The sequence below is a fragment of the Citrus clementina genome, unplaced genomic scaffold, assembly GCF_000493195.1.
Source record: "Citrus clementina cultivar Clemenules unplaced genomic scaffold, Citrus_clementina_v1.0 scaffold_8, whole genome shotgun sequence".
Taxonomy (NCBI): Eukaryota; Viridiplantae; Streptophyta; class Magnoliopsida; order Sapindales; family Rutaceae; genus Citrus; species Citrus x clementina.
This window is the reverse complement of record NW_006262022.1, coordinates 18,146,521-18,166,106: the sequence shown is the minus strand read 5'-3', so window position 1 is coordinate 18,166,106 and position 19,586 is coordinate 18,146,521. Positions and strand designations below refer to the sequence as shown.

General features: G+C 35.9%; 3 protein-coding genes across 10 annotated transcripts; 1 reads left to right on the top strand and 2 right to left on the bottom strand.

The window, feature by feature from the left end:
- Window positions 1-739: 739 nt before the first annotated feature.
- Window positions 740-6,330, bottom strand: LOC18034615 (protein IQ-DOMAIN 1). 6 transcript variants are annotated; one of them, XM_006424009.2, is made up of 8 exons: window positions 5,885-6,316; window positions 5,414-5,529; window positions 4,559-4,676; window positions 3,812-4,057; window positions 2,861-3,088; window positions 2,250-2,363; window positions 1,343-1,835; window positions 740-1,239 (listed from the first exon to the last, which is right to left on the bottom strand). In XM_006424009.2, exons 3-8 carry the CDS (start codon window positions 4,640-4,642, stop codon window positions 1,088-1,090), a joined length of 1,317 nt encoding a protein of 438 aa, XP_006424072.1. In that variant the 5' UTR covers window positions 4,643-4,676; window positions 5,414-5,529; window positions 5,885-6,316; the 3' UTR covers window positions 740-1,087. The 6 variants fall into 6 exon arrangements, with proteins under 6 accessions (XP_006424072.1, XP_024034993.1, XP_006424075.1 ...); XM_024179225.1 differs by having other exon boundaries at window positions 4,559-4,643; XM_006424012.2 differs by having other exon boundaries at window positions 5,974-6,316.
- Window positions 6,331-9,374: 3,044 nt separating this feature from the next.
- On the top strand, window positions 9,375-11,579 carry LOC18035025 (dnaJ protein homolog ANJ1). Its single transcript, XM_006424005.2, has 6 exons — window positions 9,375-9,721; window positions 9,878-10,043; window positions 10,151-10,289; window positions 10,387-10,663; window positions 10,761-10,959; window positions 11,058-11,579. The coding sequence occupies exons 1-6, from the start codon at window positions 9,572-9,574 to the stop codon at window positions 11,375-11,377; spliced, it is 1,251 nt and encodes a 416-aa protein (XP_006424068.1). The 5' UTR covers window positions 9,375-9,571; the 3' UTR covers window positions 11,378-11,579.
- A 127-nt stretch (window positions 11,580-11,706) lies between these two features.
- On the bottom strand, window positions 11,707-14,976 carry LOC18034561 (probable receptor-like protein kinase At1g49730). 3 transcript variants are annotated; one of them, XM_024179595.1, is made up of 9 exons: window positions 14,762-14,830; window positions 14,089-14,300; window positions 13,709-13,987; window positions 13,347-13,602; window positions 12,831-12,883; window positions 12,684-12,751; window positions 12,375-12,464; window positions 12,148-12,217; window positions 11,707-12,065 (listed from the first exon to the last, which is right to left on the bottom strand). In XM_024179595.1, exons 4-9 carry the CDS (start codon window positions 13,556-13,558, stop codon window positions 11,737-11,739), a joined length of 822 nt encoding a protein of 273 aa, XP_024035363.1. In that variant the 5' UTR covers window positions 13,559-13,602; window positions 13,709-13,987; window positions 14,089-14,300; window positions 14,762-14,830; the 3' UTR covers window positions 11,707-11,736. The 3 variants fall into 3 exon arrangements, with proteins under 3 accessions (XP_024035363.1, XP_024035362.1, XP_006424067.1); XM_024179594.1 differs by having other exon boundaries at window positions 13,709-14,300; XM_006424004.2 differs by lacking the exons at window positions 13,709-13,987; window positions 14,089-14,300 and having other exon boundaries at window positions 14,762-14,976.
- Between the last annotated feature and the right edge of the window lie 4,610 nt (window positions 14,977-19,586).

Genomic DNA, 19,586 nt, shown 5'->3' with positions numbered 1-19,586 from the left:
TGAATGCATGCAAAAACAAAACCCAGATACTAATGCGAAGGTCTTGTCTGCTGATTGAGAAACAAACAACAGAGCATGATTATGAAATCTGGTTTATGTTAGCTTAATAAACAAACAAATCCCAATCCCTTTTCCTTGATCTTTTTCTCAACAATAAACTTTGCAAAACTATGAGAGTTAGCAGTTTTTTGTCTTCAATGGTGGAGAAATAATTTGTTAATTTAAATGGAAATTTACTAATTTGCCCTCCTCAAGTCACCACATAAGAAACAGAACACAAACGACACGGGAGGAAAGTGAAAATATCCCTTCTGTTTTTCTTTATTCTTTATGCAGAATGTGACATGATATTTTTGTTTCCCAAGAATACGCTACATGCATGCAAGAAACCAAAACCCATGTGCTTGAAAATATTACCATATCCCTGCTACTGAAAATATTACCAGAATGGAATGATGGAAAAAGCAAAAAATCACCTGAAAACCTGCAACAATATTATCTATTCACAATCATAAAACCCACTGAAGATGTAGTATATTTTTTCAAAATTTGAAGACAATTTGGCATCCTAAGGAAGAATTTAAGGAAAAAAAAAAAAGAAATATTTTCACAAAAGAATGAAAAAAATACAATAAACTTGTACATCGAAATACTCTACATACAGAGAATACTCTCACACCATACCCTGATCTAATTTTAAGTTATCTGATCCAATATATAGATGCTGTTAAGCAGAGAATGGACAAAGAAATAGAGATAATGATTAAGTATGTGAAGGACAACCGCTCTGGATATCATACATTTGAAAAATAAATAACATGTGATCACATAATTAACAACACTTCAACGAAAGAAGATTAAAACAGTGGAACCAAATCTGCTGATCTTATTCTGTAACAAACCCAACTCAAGCCAATAACCTCAGCCTCTGCCAACGTGAAACCAACTCTTCCATGGTAAAACTACCAAGTCCTTTTGACCAGAAAATAAGCAGGCAATGTGGTGTGGTGTAGCACTCGTAATGTGACTCTATATATACAAGATGGAAATGGAAATATCTGAAGGGATTTGCCTCTCTTCCATATAACTACAGACCAACAGGCTGTGGAACAGATTTTGTAGGATTCGAATCACCTTTGCCATTCATTCTGGATTTATTACTCATGGGTCTATTGGAGCTGGGTGTCACTTTAGCGGCAGTTCGACCAGGCCTGCCTGTCTGATTCCTGGGAGCAGCAGCTGCTAGAACAAAAGAAGTAAGGTGTTAATAAATTGCATTAAAAATTCCATTACATAATGGACACAGAAAATTCATGTGCAAAGCAGGTAGGGGAGAACCTACCGTTGTTGGGCAGAGACAAGCGCTTCTTCACTGGTTTATCAGATTGTGTGGTTCTCTCTTTTGGGTTGCTGTGGGATCTTGAACTGATACCAGCAGGCCTTGAGTTGGCTTCTTCCATTAGATCTTCAACAGGTGGCTTGGACTTTGGCTTGGCCAACTGTGTTGCTGTTGCTTCCAACATGCCTGCCGATATACCTGGTGAAGAACTACTGCCATCAGAATGCGATGGACCTGCTTTCTGACTAGACATGCTGGAGTGAAGATTAGATGCAATTGGTTTCTTGCCAGCAGATTTTATCTGGGGTTTGGTGCCATTCTTATCTTCAGCTGATTCATTCTCACGTACCATGACTCCATCTCTGAGATTAATGTCAAGAAAGCGGTTCTCCCAGGGACGGACAGCCATCCATCTCTCCAACCAGTTCCAACCCCAGCTGCTTTTATCTGGTTCAAATCCGGAGGGAACAGATTGCTGTCTTGATCCTGCCTGCCACTAGAAGAACAAATTTTGATCTTATATGGAAGCCAGTTGAACTCGGGGAAAGTTATTGGAGAAAATACCAAAGGACGTGATAAGGCAGCCAACTGATATACCCACCAGAAGCAAGAGTTTGGAAAAAAGTTAAAAATTATCTTACAAAATTTAGCACTCAGGATTGGGTGGTGCGAATATGGGAGAGAGATAGAGATGCACCGCTGACTTAGAAAGGCACCTCCATACTAAATGAAAAATAAATGACTGTAACAGAGCTTTCTACGAGTGCATGCTGAACACTCTCAGAAAAGTTTCATAGAAAAGGAAGCTAATGAACATTAAAATAAGAATAGGGACTCTAACGCCAATTGATTAATTGTATGAAAATGAATTGGTTGATTCATAACTGAAAGAAAATTATCAAAATTATACCTGATGGGCTAGAGCATAAGCCATGGCTCTTTCACGCTTTGCTGCAGCCTCCTGCCTCTTTAGCAACTTGGCTTGTATTTCTTCAACAGATCCTACACTGTCACACCATCCTTCCTGCATAAAATCAGCACTCAGAAAACCAAACAGAATTCAAATGGCCATAGAAGTGGGTCGATATGAAAATGAAATTTCCTAATCACTGATGAATAGCATAGTGATACAAGTTATTGTAATATAATTTCTAGTGTAAACAACAGTTTATAAACCACTTCTCATTACCATAAGGATTAATCAATGTCAGACATATTATACAATCACAGTTGGTATTAACTATGCAACTATAAGTCACATACAGAATCCAAGTCTTAAAAAGGTTTTCAGGTTCCACCTTCTTACTCAAACTACCATATTCTCAGTATCTAATCACTGCTTCCAAAATCATTCAGTTTAGCCTTCATCAATGCTGGTCATTGTTTTTGTGAACGAGAAGTAACCACCGGTAAAAACAGCAAGAAGCTCCCCGTGGCCCCAAAGAAAACCATTAAAGTAAACAGGAAACTGCAGAAAATAAATACATACAAACATTGTTATACGCTCTCTGAAGTTCTAACCTCTATTTCTCGAACACGAGCCTCATTTGCAAGTTGTTGCTGAAGTGTCTGTTGTGTGGTTTGACTTTCCAGAGCCAAACGAACACGTCTAGCTCGGACACGAGCCTGAACCCTTACTAAAGCTTGCATGCAGCGAAGAGTAATTGCAGCTTGTTTTCTCACAGCATGACCTCTGACAAGGGCTTGAAGTCTCACCAACCCTTTCAGTGCTCGTAAAGCTCTTCTAGCCTAACAAATATGTCACCAAGTCATTTTCTCTGATCAAAATTGTTAGGCTTAAACAATATGAAAAAGTACGAAGAGAACTTATTAAACCAGACACAAGAAGAGTACAATATACACTAGTTCTCAAGCATCTATTGTATCAGAAAGGTAAATCACAGGAAAATGTCCAAAATATTTGGTAACACTTCAAATTTTTACCAAGGTCTGAAACTGGTACGATGGGAATACCTTCTTTTAATTGTCTATGTGCTATTTTTTATTAAAAAATAATCTATGTAATATTAATAGTTATGCAGTCAAATCTAAGTTACAGGCTGGCTTCTTATTCTGGGGTTGTATGGAACCAAAGAGACTAACTTGGCTAGGAAATGTCCACTAACCCTTCTACATTTAGTCCTAGTCAGAATAAAGTACCGGGAGCTTGCATAGTCTATGAATTTACAGAAATTAGGCCATGGAGAAGAACAATTTCTGTAAAGTAATCTCCAACGGTCCAACTACTACCTCTAATAAGCATGGAGGTTGAATTTGTTTTAAATTAAGGAATTTCTGCATTCAATAAAAGTTGGCAGGTAACCTTAATTTCCCAGAAAATATTTTGCATCTCTCTCTTCTATTTCTAGTTGTCGAAAACGATCCTGTTAGATCCAACTATAAGTAATCACACACAATTTTCTTAGTTACTGGTCAGAAACAGTTGAATGACGCCAAGGGAAAATCAAGTACCAAAAATCCTCGGAATGCTGTTTGGATGCATGTTGCAGCCCATTCTTCTCTCACAACCTGTTGATTGTAGGTTGGATTTTGTACTTGAAGTGAATCTGAAGGAGAGCCAGTGGCTTCTGCTACAGCATTTAAATTAGCATCTCCAGCTGGTGAAGCAACATTCTGTTCAAACTCATTCTGTAGTTTCTCTGCATCAATCTCAGCAGAGTGCTTTCTGCGGTGCTGAGACCTGCTTCCTGCTTTCCTCTGTGATGAGAAAACATAACAAGATATAAAACTAGAAACATTTACTATTTAGTATGATGTTTTACTTTGTGTTAAATGTCCAGAAGCTTGTCCGGTTGGAAAGCATCCATTGAAAAAACACCATCAAGTTGAAAAAGGATCTAAACATTATGATAAAATTAAATATGGTAATCAGATTGGCAGTCATCTAATTATTTTGAAAACGAACAAATAAATGTTTATTTCACAACAGAAAGGAGAGAGACGGAGAAGTACGGAAGATAAGATGCTTAACAACTCAAAATAAGCTTAGTCCTAGTCCATTGGGTTGAATACAACATAAGTAGAGATAGTCTTACTTGAAATATATGGAGCAAAGGAATAGCAACTAGCAAATAAAATCAGTACTTCATCATTCACAAGAATGCCAAATATAACAACCATATATTCGACTTTCCTGAAAAAACTTTGAAAGCTAAGCTGGTGAATATTGGAAAAAGAACTGAAAATAATGATACCCACATTTTCGTCCTTTTCTGAAGACGGTGACTTTTCTGATTTCTTCAACCCAACTAATGCCTTTATCCATTTCCCTGCGACACCCATGCTGCAAGCCAAAATAGCTCCAGTAGAAACAGAACTGCAAGAGAATAGCCTATGAAAAATCAAAACAAAGCTCATTGAATATAAATCTAACTAGAAACTGAAGAAGCATGGTTGAGAAGGAGGGGTCGGGGGAATGGGCAAGAACATAGAAAATTATGCTTCAAGATAATTTCCTATCAATCTAATAAGAACACATAAGAAGTCCTTGGTGAAAACTAACATAAAAAGAAATCTTCAACAGTACAGTACCTTACCACTAAACCGCTATCTACATGCCCAAGTCTACCCCTCCATGAATATATTTCGTTGGTGCAAGCATATGAGCAATTGAAGCTATTGGTCGATTGTGATCCATGAATTAAGTTTGACGCTCAAGTTTAAATATACATTTCACAATTTTGAGATGCTGCATAATTGAACTACAGAATCGATAACATTTGCATTGCTGGGCTACCTGGTTAATTGAGCCTCAGCCTTCTCTCTCTCTCTCTCTTAAGATGGTCAAACTTTTCCATGATAAGCTTCACTCTCTTAAAAACTACATCTCTATGGAATAGTAGCACGAGGAACTGCCCTCCAATTTAACAATATTAAAGAAACCAATTACGAATTCTATCAGGAGGAGATTTAGTAACAATAGAACTCAGCATAGAAAATAAAACAACTTTTCCACATCATTAAATTCAATTGGTAAATGAGAAGCATCATTAAGCCGGTCATGCATTAACATATCACCTAAAATAAAATCATAATTAGGCCAAAACAACAAACCTGTCAAAATCAATTCGGCAATGAAAGACAACGTCTACTTCAAAAAAACCACTCCAATTTAAAAGGCCAGCGCCGAGAACACCGAATTCCCAAACAACCTCTTCATTCCCTGCATCCTGCAAATCCAAAAGAGCTCAAAAGTTTTAAAATCACCAAATTGCTTTAAACAGACAATATAATTCACTCGCATTTATGACCAACCAAACGTGTCCTTTAACCGCATTGTAAATTTGTAACTACTAACGCTAATAATTATCAACAAATTAAGCCCCCACGGAGGACAGATCCAATAAATACAATTTAATGCTAATAATAATTGCAAAAAATCCAAATTTTCTATCATTTCGTTTCACTAACCAAATGTCATAAAATCCTCAGAAGATTTTTAAAATAAAATAAAATAACAGAATTTGGAAATTGAAAATTGTAGATCAACAGATCAAGAGCTTAAAAAAAAAGTTAAAATTTCACCTGAAAAAAAGTAAGATAGTTTTGAATTGAGAGAGAAGAAGGATAAGATAAAGAGAAAGAGAATGAGTGAGAGAGCTGAGGGGAGATACTTTCTTTCCAGCCGTTGATCTGATTCAATCAATCAGCATCACCGAGTCAAATTCAAAAAGCTTTACTTAAGCTTTACTTGATAAAAGCGGCCGGCAGAGTGAGAAGGCAGAGAGAGAGAGAGAGAGTGCGTGTGTGTGCGTGTTTGAGCGATGAGTTTAGGACCGGTGTCGGCTAAAGTACGCCGGGGAGGGGAGTGGTTTTGCGCGGTCAAACGATGTCGTTTGGGTGGAGGGTGGAGGGTGGGTGAGTGGTGCCGCGTCGGGTCGTTATCACGCACGCGACCAAAGCGAGAGAGAGAGTCAATCACGGGACTGCGTGTCATCATCGATTCAGTTTGGCCCCGCCACGTCAGCTTCCTAATAAATTAACAACTTGGATAGAACTGGCTGGTGATTGGCGAAAAAGTAGTAAACGGTTGAAAAAATAAAAAAGGAATAAAGTTGGTGGGAAAATGTGAGAATGGGGCTCCGTAAAAGGAATTTTACAGCGCCAGTGCCACCAAGGCCTTCGCCTAATAATTAAAGATGGTGTCCTTTGAGAATGTTACGGTAATAAATATGTTTCCTCCGCATACAGATAAAAAATTGAATCCTCCGACTTTAAGGATCCCGGCAAAAAGGAATGAGTGATGGTTCTGTACTTACAAAAATAATTAATCTACCCATATTTTTTTAGAAAATTATCAATCATATACTATTAATTAATATTAGTATCAAACATGTTATAATATTTTTTAAATATATCACTCGTATGTTTTAAATTGATAAAATATTTTTATCGTTCACCAATCCGTTAACTGCCGTTTGCAAGCACTGACATAATAAGAATAATCTAATCTTTTTTAAAAAAGACACATCATCTCATTTACCTAGTAAAAACTTACATGTCATGTGATATATATTGATAAAAATAATATGTCATCCCATTTATCGGATAATTGTTAATAATTACTAAAAGAAAAACTACTTTACAACCGAATCTATTCCTTCAAAATTTAACTTAAATTTTTGAAGATCTACTCCTCCAAGCTCCAACTGAAATTTTTTATGGTATAATATATATAATTGTAAATAATATATTGTTAATATTTTTTTATGGTATAATATGAATATTTTTTACAGATAATTGTTAATAATATGTACCATTAATAATTTATATTTTTTAATAAATGTATTGTTAATAAAAAATAAAAAAATTATGTATTGAAAATTTACATTAATTTTTTTTGGATAAATTTATCTTTTTATCTCATTTTGAGTTTTAAGAGTGAAATAGTCAATTTGCCACAATTCTGTTAACTTTCTAACGGGAGTTAACGGATTAGTGGACGGCAGAAGTATTTTGTCAACTTAGGATATACGAGTGATATACTTAAAAAGTGTTGTAACACGTTTGATACGGATGTCATTTAAGGATATATGACTAATAATTTCTTTTTTTTTCAGAGCATTTTATAAACGACGCTCCAAATACTTTTTGGCCGAGTGGTCAGGGCTGCTGCCCTCCAACTTGGAGGGCAGCAGTTCGAACCCCCACAAATATATTGTGGGGGTATTTCCTTTCTCAATTAAATTTGAATGAAGATAGTTTTCTCACTTATCTAAGTGTGAGGAGTAGACATCTCTCAAATATTTGTGAGGGTTAAAATCTAGGCAGCGCTCCATTAGCATTGATGTAAATTAGTCTCAGTAATAGTCTGATTTGTAAATATCAGTTATAGTTTCATATAATATGTGTTGTAATTTAAACAATAATCTCATATAATAATATAAAAAAAAAAAACTACGCTACTCAACCGAGTGATAGACAATGCTTTCACCGACGGTGACGGTGAGAGTCTAGATTCAAGTTCCCAAGTGATACTCTTGGCCTAATTTTATGATCAAAATGAAGGGTCATAACCCTAAAAAAAATCCAATCTTTCAAGCTAAACATCAGGGCAAACTCGACCTGTGTCATAATTCTTTTGTGTTCTGCTTTTATGTTGAATTTAGTTGTAAGGAATTGAATAAATTATTATTTTTTTATTTAGCTTTAACAACAATACAACATGTAACAATTTAATCAAATTAACAGATTAACCAAACTAACGATAAATAAATAAATCAAATACAGAATAACTAAATTAATATGAAATAGACATAAATATACTTAAAAATTAAAATGTAGTTGTGACCACGTATGTGGTGTGTGTACTACTTAATAACTTTTAAATATTATTATTTTTTATTTTAAAAATTAGTTTAAGAGTCAAAAGTCAGCGACTTTTTGGTACCCTGACCCTTTAAATTTGGACTAAAGTTTTAAAAATTAAGATAGGGTTAATCAATTCAATGGTTGGATCGTGCTTTTTACTATCCCTACTCAAGTTAGTTTTCATCTTCCATATTTTCCGACATGGGAGAATTGGCCCGCCTGACTTTTGATGAATTTCAAAATTCAAAGTTTGATTTCCAAAAGAATCTTATTTTCTTTAAATTTTATAAAAGTATTTCATAGGAGTTTTGAGACTATGAAAATCCCCCAGCTAATTTTCAACATGCCTTATACCTGAACATAAAATCTATTTGGTTATTTTGATTTTACAAAATGTATTATCCACCCCTAATAACTCACAATCATAAAATAGGCTAAAGAAATGACATTTTAAAAACATGAAAAGTCGTTGAAAAGTATAAATATTATAGTTGTGGTGCTATTCAATATTATGTAAAATTTTAAGTTATAATATAGTTTAAGTTATGATAAATCTTTAGATTAAACTATAAATTCATACTCGTATTATATTTCAATTTAAATATCTGTAAATCGTAATCATTCCCCAAAAAAGGAAAAATAACTATATTTTACGGTGAATTCATGGCTTGGTCTTTAGCCGTGTATACTTTAATTGAACGTCTTTAAGCACTTAGTGGTATGTTACGGACGTATCTTCATTTTACTAATTGGGTTACCTTCATATTTATAATAAATTTTGCATTTCAAGAAATTATAATCTAAACCTCACCAATTATTTAAAATAATCAAGTGTTTTGTTTCCATGAGATTAATTTCAATTAATTTAACTATATTTCGATGAGATTATGGTCTTTTAAAGTCAATCAAATATGTATAAAAATTCGGAAAGCATTGCCAAATTCTGTTCGTATTTGGATATTTCTACCCCCATTTCCTCTTTCAAAAGACAAACCGTATTTATGACGTAAAAGAGGGGCATCGAGAGAAGACTCTAGAACAAAATCCCCACCGTCAAATTTATCATCCAACGAACCCTAAACGTAGATATTTATTTATCACCTTTTTTTTTCCATTTTTATTGGGTGTCCGAAGGAGAGAGGGAATTCTAGACCCTTCTTAACAAAGCTCACATTCACAGCCGACTAGGAAAAAATCTCAACCGTCCATCGTTATTAATACTCCTATAAATATACCCCCAACTCAACAATTGCTTCAAGTTGTGAACCAGGTTATATTCCTCGGCTTTTGGGGACTCTTCTGTAGCGTTCTCCGCGAGAAAAAGAATTTTCTGGGTCTGTTTCGTTTCTGTTGATTCTTGTTAAGAAAACTGTTGATTCTTGTTAAGGAACTCAAAAGAAGATGTTTGGAAGAGCACCGAAGAAGAGCAATAATACGAGGTACTATGAGATCCTGGGGGTGTCCAAGAACGCTTCCGCTGAGGACTTGAAGAAGGCTTATAAAAAAGCTGCCATCAAGAATCATCCCGACAAGGGCGGCGATCCTGAGAAGGTAACTAGCTAAACTTTCTTCATTATTTTTGTTGTAATAAATGATGGCTTTTTTGGTCAAGTATGTTTGTACGTTTTGAATGTGGGATGTGAGCGTGGTTCGAATCCCGGACCTCTTGTGACGTTGAATGGATTTTGTGTGTTTGTGTTTTTGTAGTTTAAAGAGTTGGCTCAGGCTTATGAGGTTCTGAGTGATCCTGAGAAGCGTGAGATATATGATCAGTACGGCGAGGATGCACTCAAGGAAGGAATGGGTGGTGGCGCTGGCGCCCATGACCCGTTTGATATCTTTTCGTCTTTCTTTGGCGGCAGCCCATTCGGAGGTAAAGGAATGAATATCTAAGCAATTAGATTATTAGTTTGCATATTGGATTTGGGATTACGGTGTTGATGGTGATTGAAATTGAATGATTGTCTTGATTGTGAGCAGGTGGTAGCAGCAGGGGACGGAGACAGAGGCGGGGCGAGGACGTGGTTCATCCTTTGAAGGTGTCCTTGGAGGATCTTTATCTGGGTACCTCGAAGAAGCTCTCACTTTCGCGGAATGTGATATGCTCGAAGTGCAGTGGGTGAGTGTTATTTGTTGGGTTCTTATCGTATTGGACTTGTTTTGTGCAAATATTGTTAATGGTTTCTAACATGGGAATTATTGGTTTATTATAACAGTAAAGGGTCAAAATCTGGCGCTTCGATGAAGTGTTCTGGTTGCCAAGGTACTGGTATGAAGGTCTCGATAAGGCACCTAGGACCCTCTATGATTCAGCAGATGCAGCATCCTTGCAATGAATGCAAGGGTACCGGTGAGACCATCAACGATAAAGATCGCTGCCCTCAGTGCAAGGGAGACAAGGTTGTTCAGGAGAAAAAGGTGCTTGAGGTCATTGTTGAGAAGGGCATGCAAAATGGGCAGAAGATTACCTTCCCTGGTGAAGCAGATGAAGCGGTATGTTTCTGTTTTGGTTTGTTCAATTTGTTTTTGTTCATGCTGGCTTTTCTAACCTGTGCTGATGGTTTCGTTTTGTTTTGTTTGTGCTCTGCAGCCAGATACAGTCACTGGAGACATAGTATTTGTACTTCAGCAGAAGGAACATCCAAAGTTCAAGAGAAAGGGAGAAGATCTCTTTTATGAGCATACTTTGTCGCTAACTGAGGCCCTCTGCGGTTTCCAGTTTGCACTGACTCATCTGGATGGGAGGCAACTTCTGATTAAATCGAATCCTGGGGAAGTTGTTAAGCCTGGTTAGTATTAGTAGTCTCTGAGTTCTGGTCATTCGGGAAAGATTAATGTTTTCTGTTGATTATTGTTCAAATGATTGATATGTAATTCTCTTTTGCAGATTCATACAAGGCTATCAATGAGGAGGGTATGCCCTTGTACCAGAGGCCGTTCATGAAGGGGAAACTGTACATTCACTTCACAGTCGAATTCCCTGATTCTCTGACCCCAGATCAGGTTAAGGCCCTAGAGGCCATCCTCCCATCGAGGCCATTGTCTGGGATGACTGACATGGAGCTAGATGAATGTGAAGAGACTACATTGCATGATGTCAACATTGAGGAGGAGATGCGGAGGAAGCAGGCTCATGCTCAAGAGGCATATGAGGAGGACGAAGATATGCCTGGTGGTGCCCAGAGAGTGCAGTGTGCCCAACAGTGATGATGGCGAAGAACAATCATTGAAAGTGGTTTTAAGTTGTTGTACGCATACTAAAATGAAGCTAATTTTCAGTACTAAGGAAAGATAATTTGAATAGCATATTTGTCTGATGCTCAAAGCTGTGGACGCTTTGATGTTTACAGTGTTTTTTGTTTACTAGATTTTTTTAAAGCAATGAAATGCCTTCTTTTAAACTGCACAATTTATGGTAGAGCTTTATATATGACGATTTAATTTCAAACAATGCGAGTACTGATAATTTTTGAAGATTTAATATCAAAATCTGAAAATTCAAAAAATAAATATTTCTGAAGATTTAATAACCTTGCCTTATTTCCGTGTAAAAGAAAGCAAAAACTTCAAATAAAAGAGACTCTGGAGTACTTATAACATTGAATATCTACCTCGTTCTGGAGATAGCGGGATATTTGAGGAATTGAAATTGTTGGCTTATCTTTAGTTTTAATACATAACCTTGCTACAGCAAGAAGCTTTTTGAGCTCTTTAGAATCATAGCTGCCCCCAAGATCGGGATCTATCATTCTATGAATGGAGCTGCTGATGCTAGATTCTTGAATCCACTGGATTAAATCAACATCCCCCTCCTCTGGTGATTGGCCTGTTACTAGCTCCAGAATTAGCACACCGAGCTGAAATATTATGTTGCTGCAGTCCTGAGTCGAACAGTCTGCAAAGGAAAATGGAAGAATAAGTTACAACTGACATGTTGCTTCTCGTAAGCCATGTAGTAGATAGAATGATGTTGTTACCTTCTGGACACGAGGAGTGAGGCATTGTAGCATAATTTCTGACGGAATTGAAGAAGCCAACGTCAGAGAGCTGTAATAAGAAAACAAAACCGAAGAATCAGGGTTTAGTAGATCTGTTGCGTTACAAGAAAATTTTTACATATAGCCGAACGAGTAGTATGCAAAGTCAGTTCTGGATGTCAGCCGAATGCTGTAAATGAGAAGAAACTGAAAGAGCAGTGGTTGACCTTTGCGGTGAAGTTTTCATCTAACATGATACTACTTGAGCTGATGGAGACGTAGTACATAGGCAGGTTACTGAATAGAAGCAAATACTCCTGCAGTTTATATTAACAATAATCAGGATGCTAGCTTTAACTACTTGTTAGAATATTTTGTATGCTTACAGGATCTATTCCATAATGTCAATGTTCCCTAATGATCCAATTAACCTGAGACCGTAGCTCGGATACAGAAGTCTAAAGGAGCAAAAGAAATATCATTTGATAAGATTTTTCTGCGTACAAGTCACAACCTAGCTTGTCTTTAAAACATACCAGTGCAGCTGCCACTCCGATTGCTATTTGCAGTCTCGTCTTCCAGTCCAAGGGAGTCTTAAGAGGATCTGCCGAGGGCCATTAGTTTATGATATGATTAGCTATCATAGACAAGTTTTCATGTACAAGTTATGCTCAAAGGAATACCATTAAGATGTTCTTTCAAGCTTCCATTTTCTATGTTGTCAAATACTAGCAATCTGCAAAGATTTTAAGCAAAGATCCAAAAATAAATAATATATATTAGAAGCAGAGAAGGAATGCAACAATTTGCATCTAATCTGGAAATTATGGACACGCTGAATGTGTTAAAAACAACTTATTTTTATTTCATGACACAGTTCAATTTCTTACCTAAATGAAACAAAAAATCTTATTGAATACTAATCCGCATCTTTTAGAGCATCAAATGGATAAAGACACACAAATATGCTTCTGTAACTCTCTGTCACACACACACGCACACACATGCACTCACCAAAACAGTGAAGCTTTAGTTTAAACAATTAGTTATGAAGGAAATTCCCATAAACATTACAAGTAGGTATGAATTTCAAATTCAATCATTTTCGTTGAGTATGAATTTTTTAGAATATTTATGAAGTCATCTATATTCCCTTTTGTTTCACAATGTCATGAGAGATTGAGAGTTGATATTTGAACCTCTTACGTCCTGTAGAAAAACCTCGTAGTGCAAGAAGATGGCGGTGATGCAAACGCCCCAGTAGCTGAATTTCTCTATAGAAGGCATCTTTTTCTAGATTAAGAGCCTGTATTTCTTTCACCAAAGCAACCTCACCATCTTGAAATCTTGCCTTATAAGCAGCCCCATGGGAATTCGTGTAAACTATTCTGTGAAAACCGTCTGTTGCCATCTTTATATCCTTGTACGAAAAGCGTCTTATGAAACATTTCGGGCCTGGGATGATAACACTGTTAATTATATAGGTAGTGTAACAAAAACCTCATGAAACCCAAAAGCACAGACAAGAACATAAAGTTTACACCCTTTTTCTAATACTTACCAAAACTTGGTTTTACAGTATCATTGAAGTGAACAAGACAAAGAAGTAGGAGGGTGTAAAATTTTACTAACTAGAAGTCAACTTCCCCAGGTGCTTCACTGGAACTATCGCCCTAGATAGTCTACTGGTTTGACAAGCTCACTCACATGGAGTGCTTTAATTTTTGCTGATCGAAGACATTGAATAGGCTAAGTTTTCTTTACTCCCCATTTCATTCCTTTATCTTGGTCAAGAAGATCGAACTGAATCTCCAAGTATGCAATTGTAAACAATCACTTCCTAAATGTAATCAATTAGAAATTACAGAATTAAACGGTATATAGAATGGATGCTGAAAAGTAATTCATTTTGCTCTTCAAATTCTGTGAGACTGCACTTACTGCAAGACACTAAATGTCGCAGTCAGCCCGAGTCTGGTATCAAACACTTTGCTGCGAGGAGATCAAACAACAAAGTGCCTTGATTGGTTGTTTCCAGAGCTCAAATAGAGTCAATTCGCCTTCAAGCAAATGAGAGACACCAACACAGAGAGAGAGAGAGAGAGAGAGAAGTTTTGAACCAAAAGAATTGCAAGCTTCATCTATACCAATGCCTGCAAAAATCCATCTTATGCATTGATAGACACTTAAAATCTAAATGCTTTCTTTGATCTTAATAAATTTACGCAATTGTTAATTAGTTTCGTAAATTTGCTCAGTATCTTAAACTTGGCTGCATTTAAATTTTCAAGCTTATTGACTTTACAAGGCAAGTTCCTTCACAAGTCAACCAATATCACTGTAAACCTTGGAAAGTTAGAAAGTGTTTAAGAAATAAACTTTCAATTCATCATCGCAGAGTTAAAAACTTTACCAACGAACCAACAAATAAATCTGGGAATAATTAGATTTTAATGTACAAGCATATCTGGTATCACAAACGTGGAAGCAAATAACAAACACCACCATCAAAGCTAACATAAACCCACATAGAATCAAGCGAATTTAAATCCAAATCCGTGAAAATTCAACTAATTTATAAAGAATGAGTGAAAATTGAATCAAAGAAAAGTACCCGAACGAGATCTATGAAGCCACGAGAGAAGCAGCCGCCTGAACTTGCGGATCAAGCGATCCATTTACCGTGATTTCTTGCGTCTAGAGAGAGTGTGTAGTGGTATTATTATAAGTACAACTGAATTTCAGTCTGTGAATCGTTTGGTAGTTAATTGCCAAAAACAGTTAAAGAACCGTTAAAAGTTCTTTATTTATTCATTTTGCAAATTAGGGCTGAATATGATATAATTTGTATTTGCATAAATCCTGACTCATTGACAGGTCACATGTGGGGAGGGCCAAGATGCCTTTGTCTCCCATGCACAATGATTGTTCAAGCTTTGACAACCAATATTAACATTTATTACATCAAATTATCAATAATTATTATACATCTATTACTTGTTGGACAAACTTTATTTTTTTAATATAATTTGATGCAGCGATTTACGTGGCATAAGAAATTAGTTGGTTGAAAGCATCATATAACAAGATTATATTAATTATCACCAAACCATCCATAGTCGGATATAGAAAAATAATTTTTCGGGGATTAAATTAATTAATACTAAGATGTAATTTGAGCAAAGTATAAGGGTGAGAGTTTTGTGTTAAGGTTCGGTTTTTATGGATTTCGATTTTGGTTGCATCTCATTTAGTTTTGAGAATTTAACCAAATAGGTTCAGAAGTTAGTTCGGTTCAAGTTCGGATAATAATTTCAGGCAAGAATTTGATTTGGGTTACAATTGAGGGAATGAGGGTTAAGATTGAAGGGAAATCAGGTTTTTTTTTAAGATTTAATTTTTTTCACTTTTTTTATATATAAAATTTAGACTTTGAAATACTAATTCCCTTGACAAACATAGCCATGACATTTATAATTAAACATCGTTTCAATTTCTAAAAACGGAAGAAAGGGGACCGAGTGGAAGCTGTGGACAAATTAATCAGAAGTGATGTTTGATGGTGCATGCATGCGAATATTTTCTCCATGTAAATGTTTGATTTTGTGTCAATTTTTCCCTTTACTAGAATTCACAACACAAGCCAAGCTGGAAACACCACCAACTAACACATACTCCTTTACTGCTTCTTGGAACTTGAAATTCTTGACATTCTTCGTAAAATTTGTGGAAAGGGTAATTTTTGGACACCTCCCCTGTGGTTTATTCTTGCTACACTTATAGAGAATATATCAATATATTGACATATGGCACCCCTAAATGTATATAAGCGTTGGGGAGCCATTTGGTAGTCAAGGGTGATAACGTAATTATAAAAATTTAAATTATTTAAATGATTAAGAAACAGTAAACTGATTAAACTAAGGGTGGGGTTATTTGCACTCTAAATATTTCTTTGAACACTATTACTTTACACACTCATATACAAATTATAAAAGATTAAGTTTTACTTTGTACACTCTTTAAAATTTCAAAAATATCCTTACTTAAACTATTTAAATCATTTAACTTTATTTACTTAAAACACTAATAAAACTATTCAACACACCAATTTTAAGAGATTTAACATGTACTTACAACAATACTTACAACAATATAATTAAGTCAAGTTGTAAAAAAAAATTTAATAATAAAATTAGTTATTAATTTTTTAGTTATTTATGTTCAATATTGAATTTCACACCCAAAATAACTTGTAATGAGAATATAATAAAAAGAATTATATTCCATAGATACTACCCAAAAAAAGAAAGAAGTCATAAAGATGAAGGAGATGAGAAGAAGGGACGAAGCAGAAAAAAGAGAAGAGGAAGACGTAGAGATGAAAAATATGAGAAGAATGGTGAAAGTAAAAAAGAAAGTTAATTCATAGTACTTTTTTATTTATTTATTTTTTTTTAAAATGTATCACACATATTGTGTAATTAAATTTTTTTAATATTGATTTCCTTATTATTCATCTAAATGTTAAATTCGGATATTGAAAATAAAAATTTTAAGGTTTAAAGTATGATAATTAAAAATGAATAATGAGCGTGTTATATGTATGTTCAAAATAATTCTATAATATTAACTTATAAAAAAATGTCTTTAATAATAATTTATAGTATGTGTATTTTTATAATATATATTTTTATTAAAATTAGAGTGTTCAAAATAATTTTTTGAGTGTAAATAGCCCCACCCTTAAATTTTTTTTTTTTTTTGAAATGAAAATATAGCTTTCATTGATTGAAACTGGGAAATAAGGACACAATTTGCGGAGGGAATGATCCCTCCCAAAAAACAGAGTTTTCAAACTCTAAAGCTTTCTTGGCTAAATCATGGGCTGTGACATTACATTCTCTTGGTGTATATTGAATTGAAAACTGATTCGAACTCTGGATGCTTTCTTGGATGTCTGCAATTATCCAAGAGGTTTCTATTATCCTGACTTTCTTGCTCAATGTTAAGTCTACCACTTCTTGCGAGTCTGTTTCTATGATCATTGGGGAGAACCCTGCCCTCTGAGCACTCTTAATACCCAGGATTACAGCTTCAGCTTCCATGTGAGTACTGCTGAGCTGAAAACAGGATCGTTGGACTGCAGCTGCCACTACCTCTCCATTAGAATTTCTTATAATCACACCCAACCCAGCTATTTGGTCTTTAACATTCACTGCTGCATCCACGTTAATTTTAAACCAGCCACTGGGGGGAGGGTTCCAGACTTGCTTTCTATTCCTTTGCTGCTTTTCCAGAATTTTTGAAGATGGCTTTTTAATTCTTCTAAATGAATCCAGATTTGCCTCTGCTCTAGCAATTGATAACTGTGAATCTTCTCTCTTATTCTCAAAGATGAAAAGATTCTGTGAGTACCAAATGGTCCAGCACAGAACAACTATCAATTCCAGCTCTTTTTTACCTTTTTTTCTCTGAATTTCTACCAGCACTGCCATCAAATCTTGCTGAACCAACTTCTCGATTTCCTCTGCACAACCAGCATTCCTCCACACTTTTTTGGCTACTTTGCAATCCAATAATGCATGAATCACATCCTCATTTTTCACTCCACATCTTCGACAAATAGGGCTCCCTACAATCTTCCTTCTCCAAAGATTAGAGGCTGTTGGCAAGAGATTCTTCACTGCTCTCCACATGAAAATCTTAATTTTTTCTAGTAATTCAGCAGCCCAAATAACATTCCATTGGCTTAACGAGCTGTCTGAGCTACACGGGCTGTTTGGGCACTTCAGCTTCAAAGCGATCTGGTATCCACTTTTAACAGAATATTGCCCATATTTATCATAGTGCCACAAGTACTGGTCAGGCTTTGGAGTCTTTGGGAGCTGAATTCGAACGATCATGGCTGCATCTTCTTTCATAAAGTGCTGATATATCATTTCCTTCTTCCAGTTCTGGTTCTCATCAATCAGGTCAGCAACTACTGGTTGGATATCCAATGTTGGAGGAGAGAATGGTTTAAAGGCTTCCGGTCTTGGTAACCAATTGCTCTTGTAAATGCACACCTAGTTTCCAGATCCAATTTTCCACCTTAAACCTTTCTGCATAATCTGTCGACCTCATAAAATGCTTCTCCAGACAAAAGATGGTCTTGATCCTAATTTTGCTTCCATGAAGCTGGATTGTTTGAAGTACTTTGCCTTTAGCACTCTTGCCATTAAAGATTCAGGATGCTGAATAATCCTCCACCCTTGTTTCGCAATCAAAGCTTGGTTGAAACTTGTAAAATCTCGGAAGCCCATTCCTCCTCTCATCTTTGCTTGACAAAGCTTCTCCCATTTAGCCCAATGAATGCCTCTGCGATCTGATGAAGAGCCCCACCAAAACCTCGCTATTGCCTTTTGAATGTCTTCGCAAATGCTTGCTGGGAGCTTGAACACACTCATTGCATATGCCGGAACCGCTTGAGCCACTGCCTTGATGAGCACTTCTCGACCCCCACTTGAAAAGAGTTTATTCTGCCAACTTGATAACTTGTTCCAAATCCGCAATTTTATCTCATTGAAGAAGCTTATTTTTCTTCTCCCTACCATAGATGGTAACCCAAGGTATTTGTTATGCTTTGAAACGACATTGAGTTGAAAAATCCCCTTGATGATCTCAATTTGGCTATTATGCACATTGCTGCTAAAGAGCATGCTTGACTTCTCATAGTTAAAAATCTGCCCTGAAGCTGAACCATAACGATCAAAGATGCATTTTAAGTTGCTGCAGTCTTCTTGTGTTGCTCTTGAAAACACTAAGCTATCATCCGCGAATAACAAATGAGAAATTGACAAGCTGCTATTGAACCTCAGGCCATGAATGATCTGGTTTTGGTCAGCCTGAATCAACATGTTGGAGAATACTTCTGCACATAAAAGAAATAAATATGGTGATAGAGGACAACCTTGCCTCAATCCCCTTTGGGGCTGAATTTGACCCTTTGGCACCCCATTTATCAAAACTGAGAAGGAGGGAGTAGTGATACAGTTCATTGTCAACTCAATCCAATTAGAAGAAAACCCTAGCTTCTGCATTGCACACCTCAAAAAGTTCCATTCCACCCGATCATATGCTTTACTTATGTCTAATTTTAGGGCTATCATCCCATTCTTTTTTCCCTTTCCCTGCCTTATCTTATTCAGATATTCATAACCAATGATTATGTTATCTGTAATAAGACGATTTAGAATGAATGCACTTTGGTTTGGAGACACAATTTTATCAAGGATATGCTTCAACCCATTAGCCATTGATTTGGCAATAATTCTATAAATAACATTACAAAGACTTATAGGCCGAAATTCACTCACTGATTTGGGTTTCGTGGTTTTTGGAATTAAAGCTATATAGGTGTGATTAAGGGGAGCTAGGTTACCTTTGTCGTTAAGTAT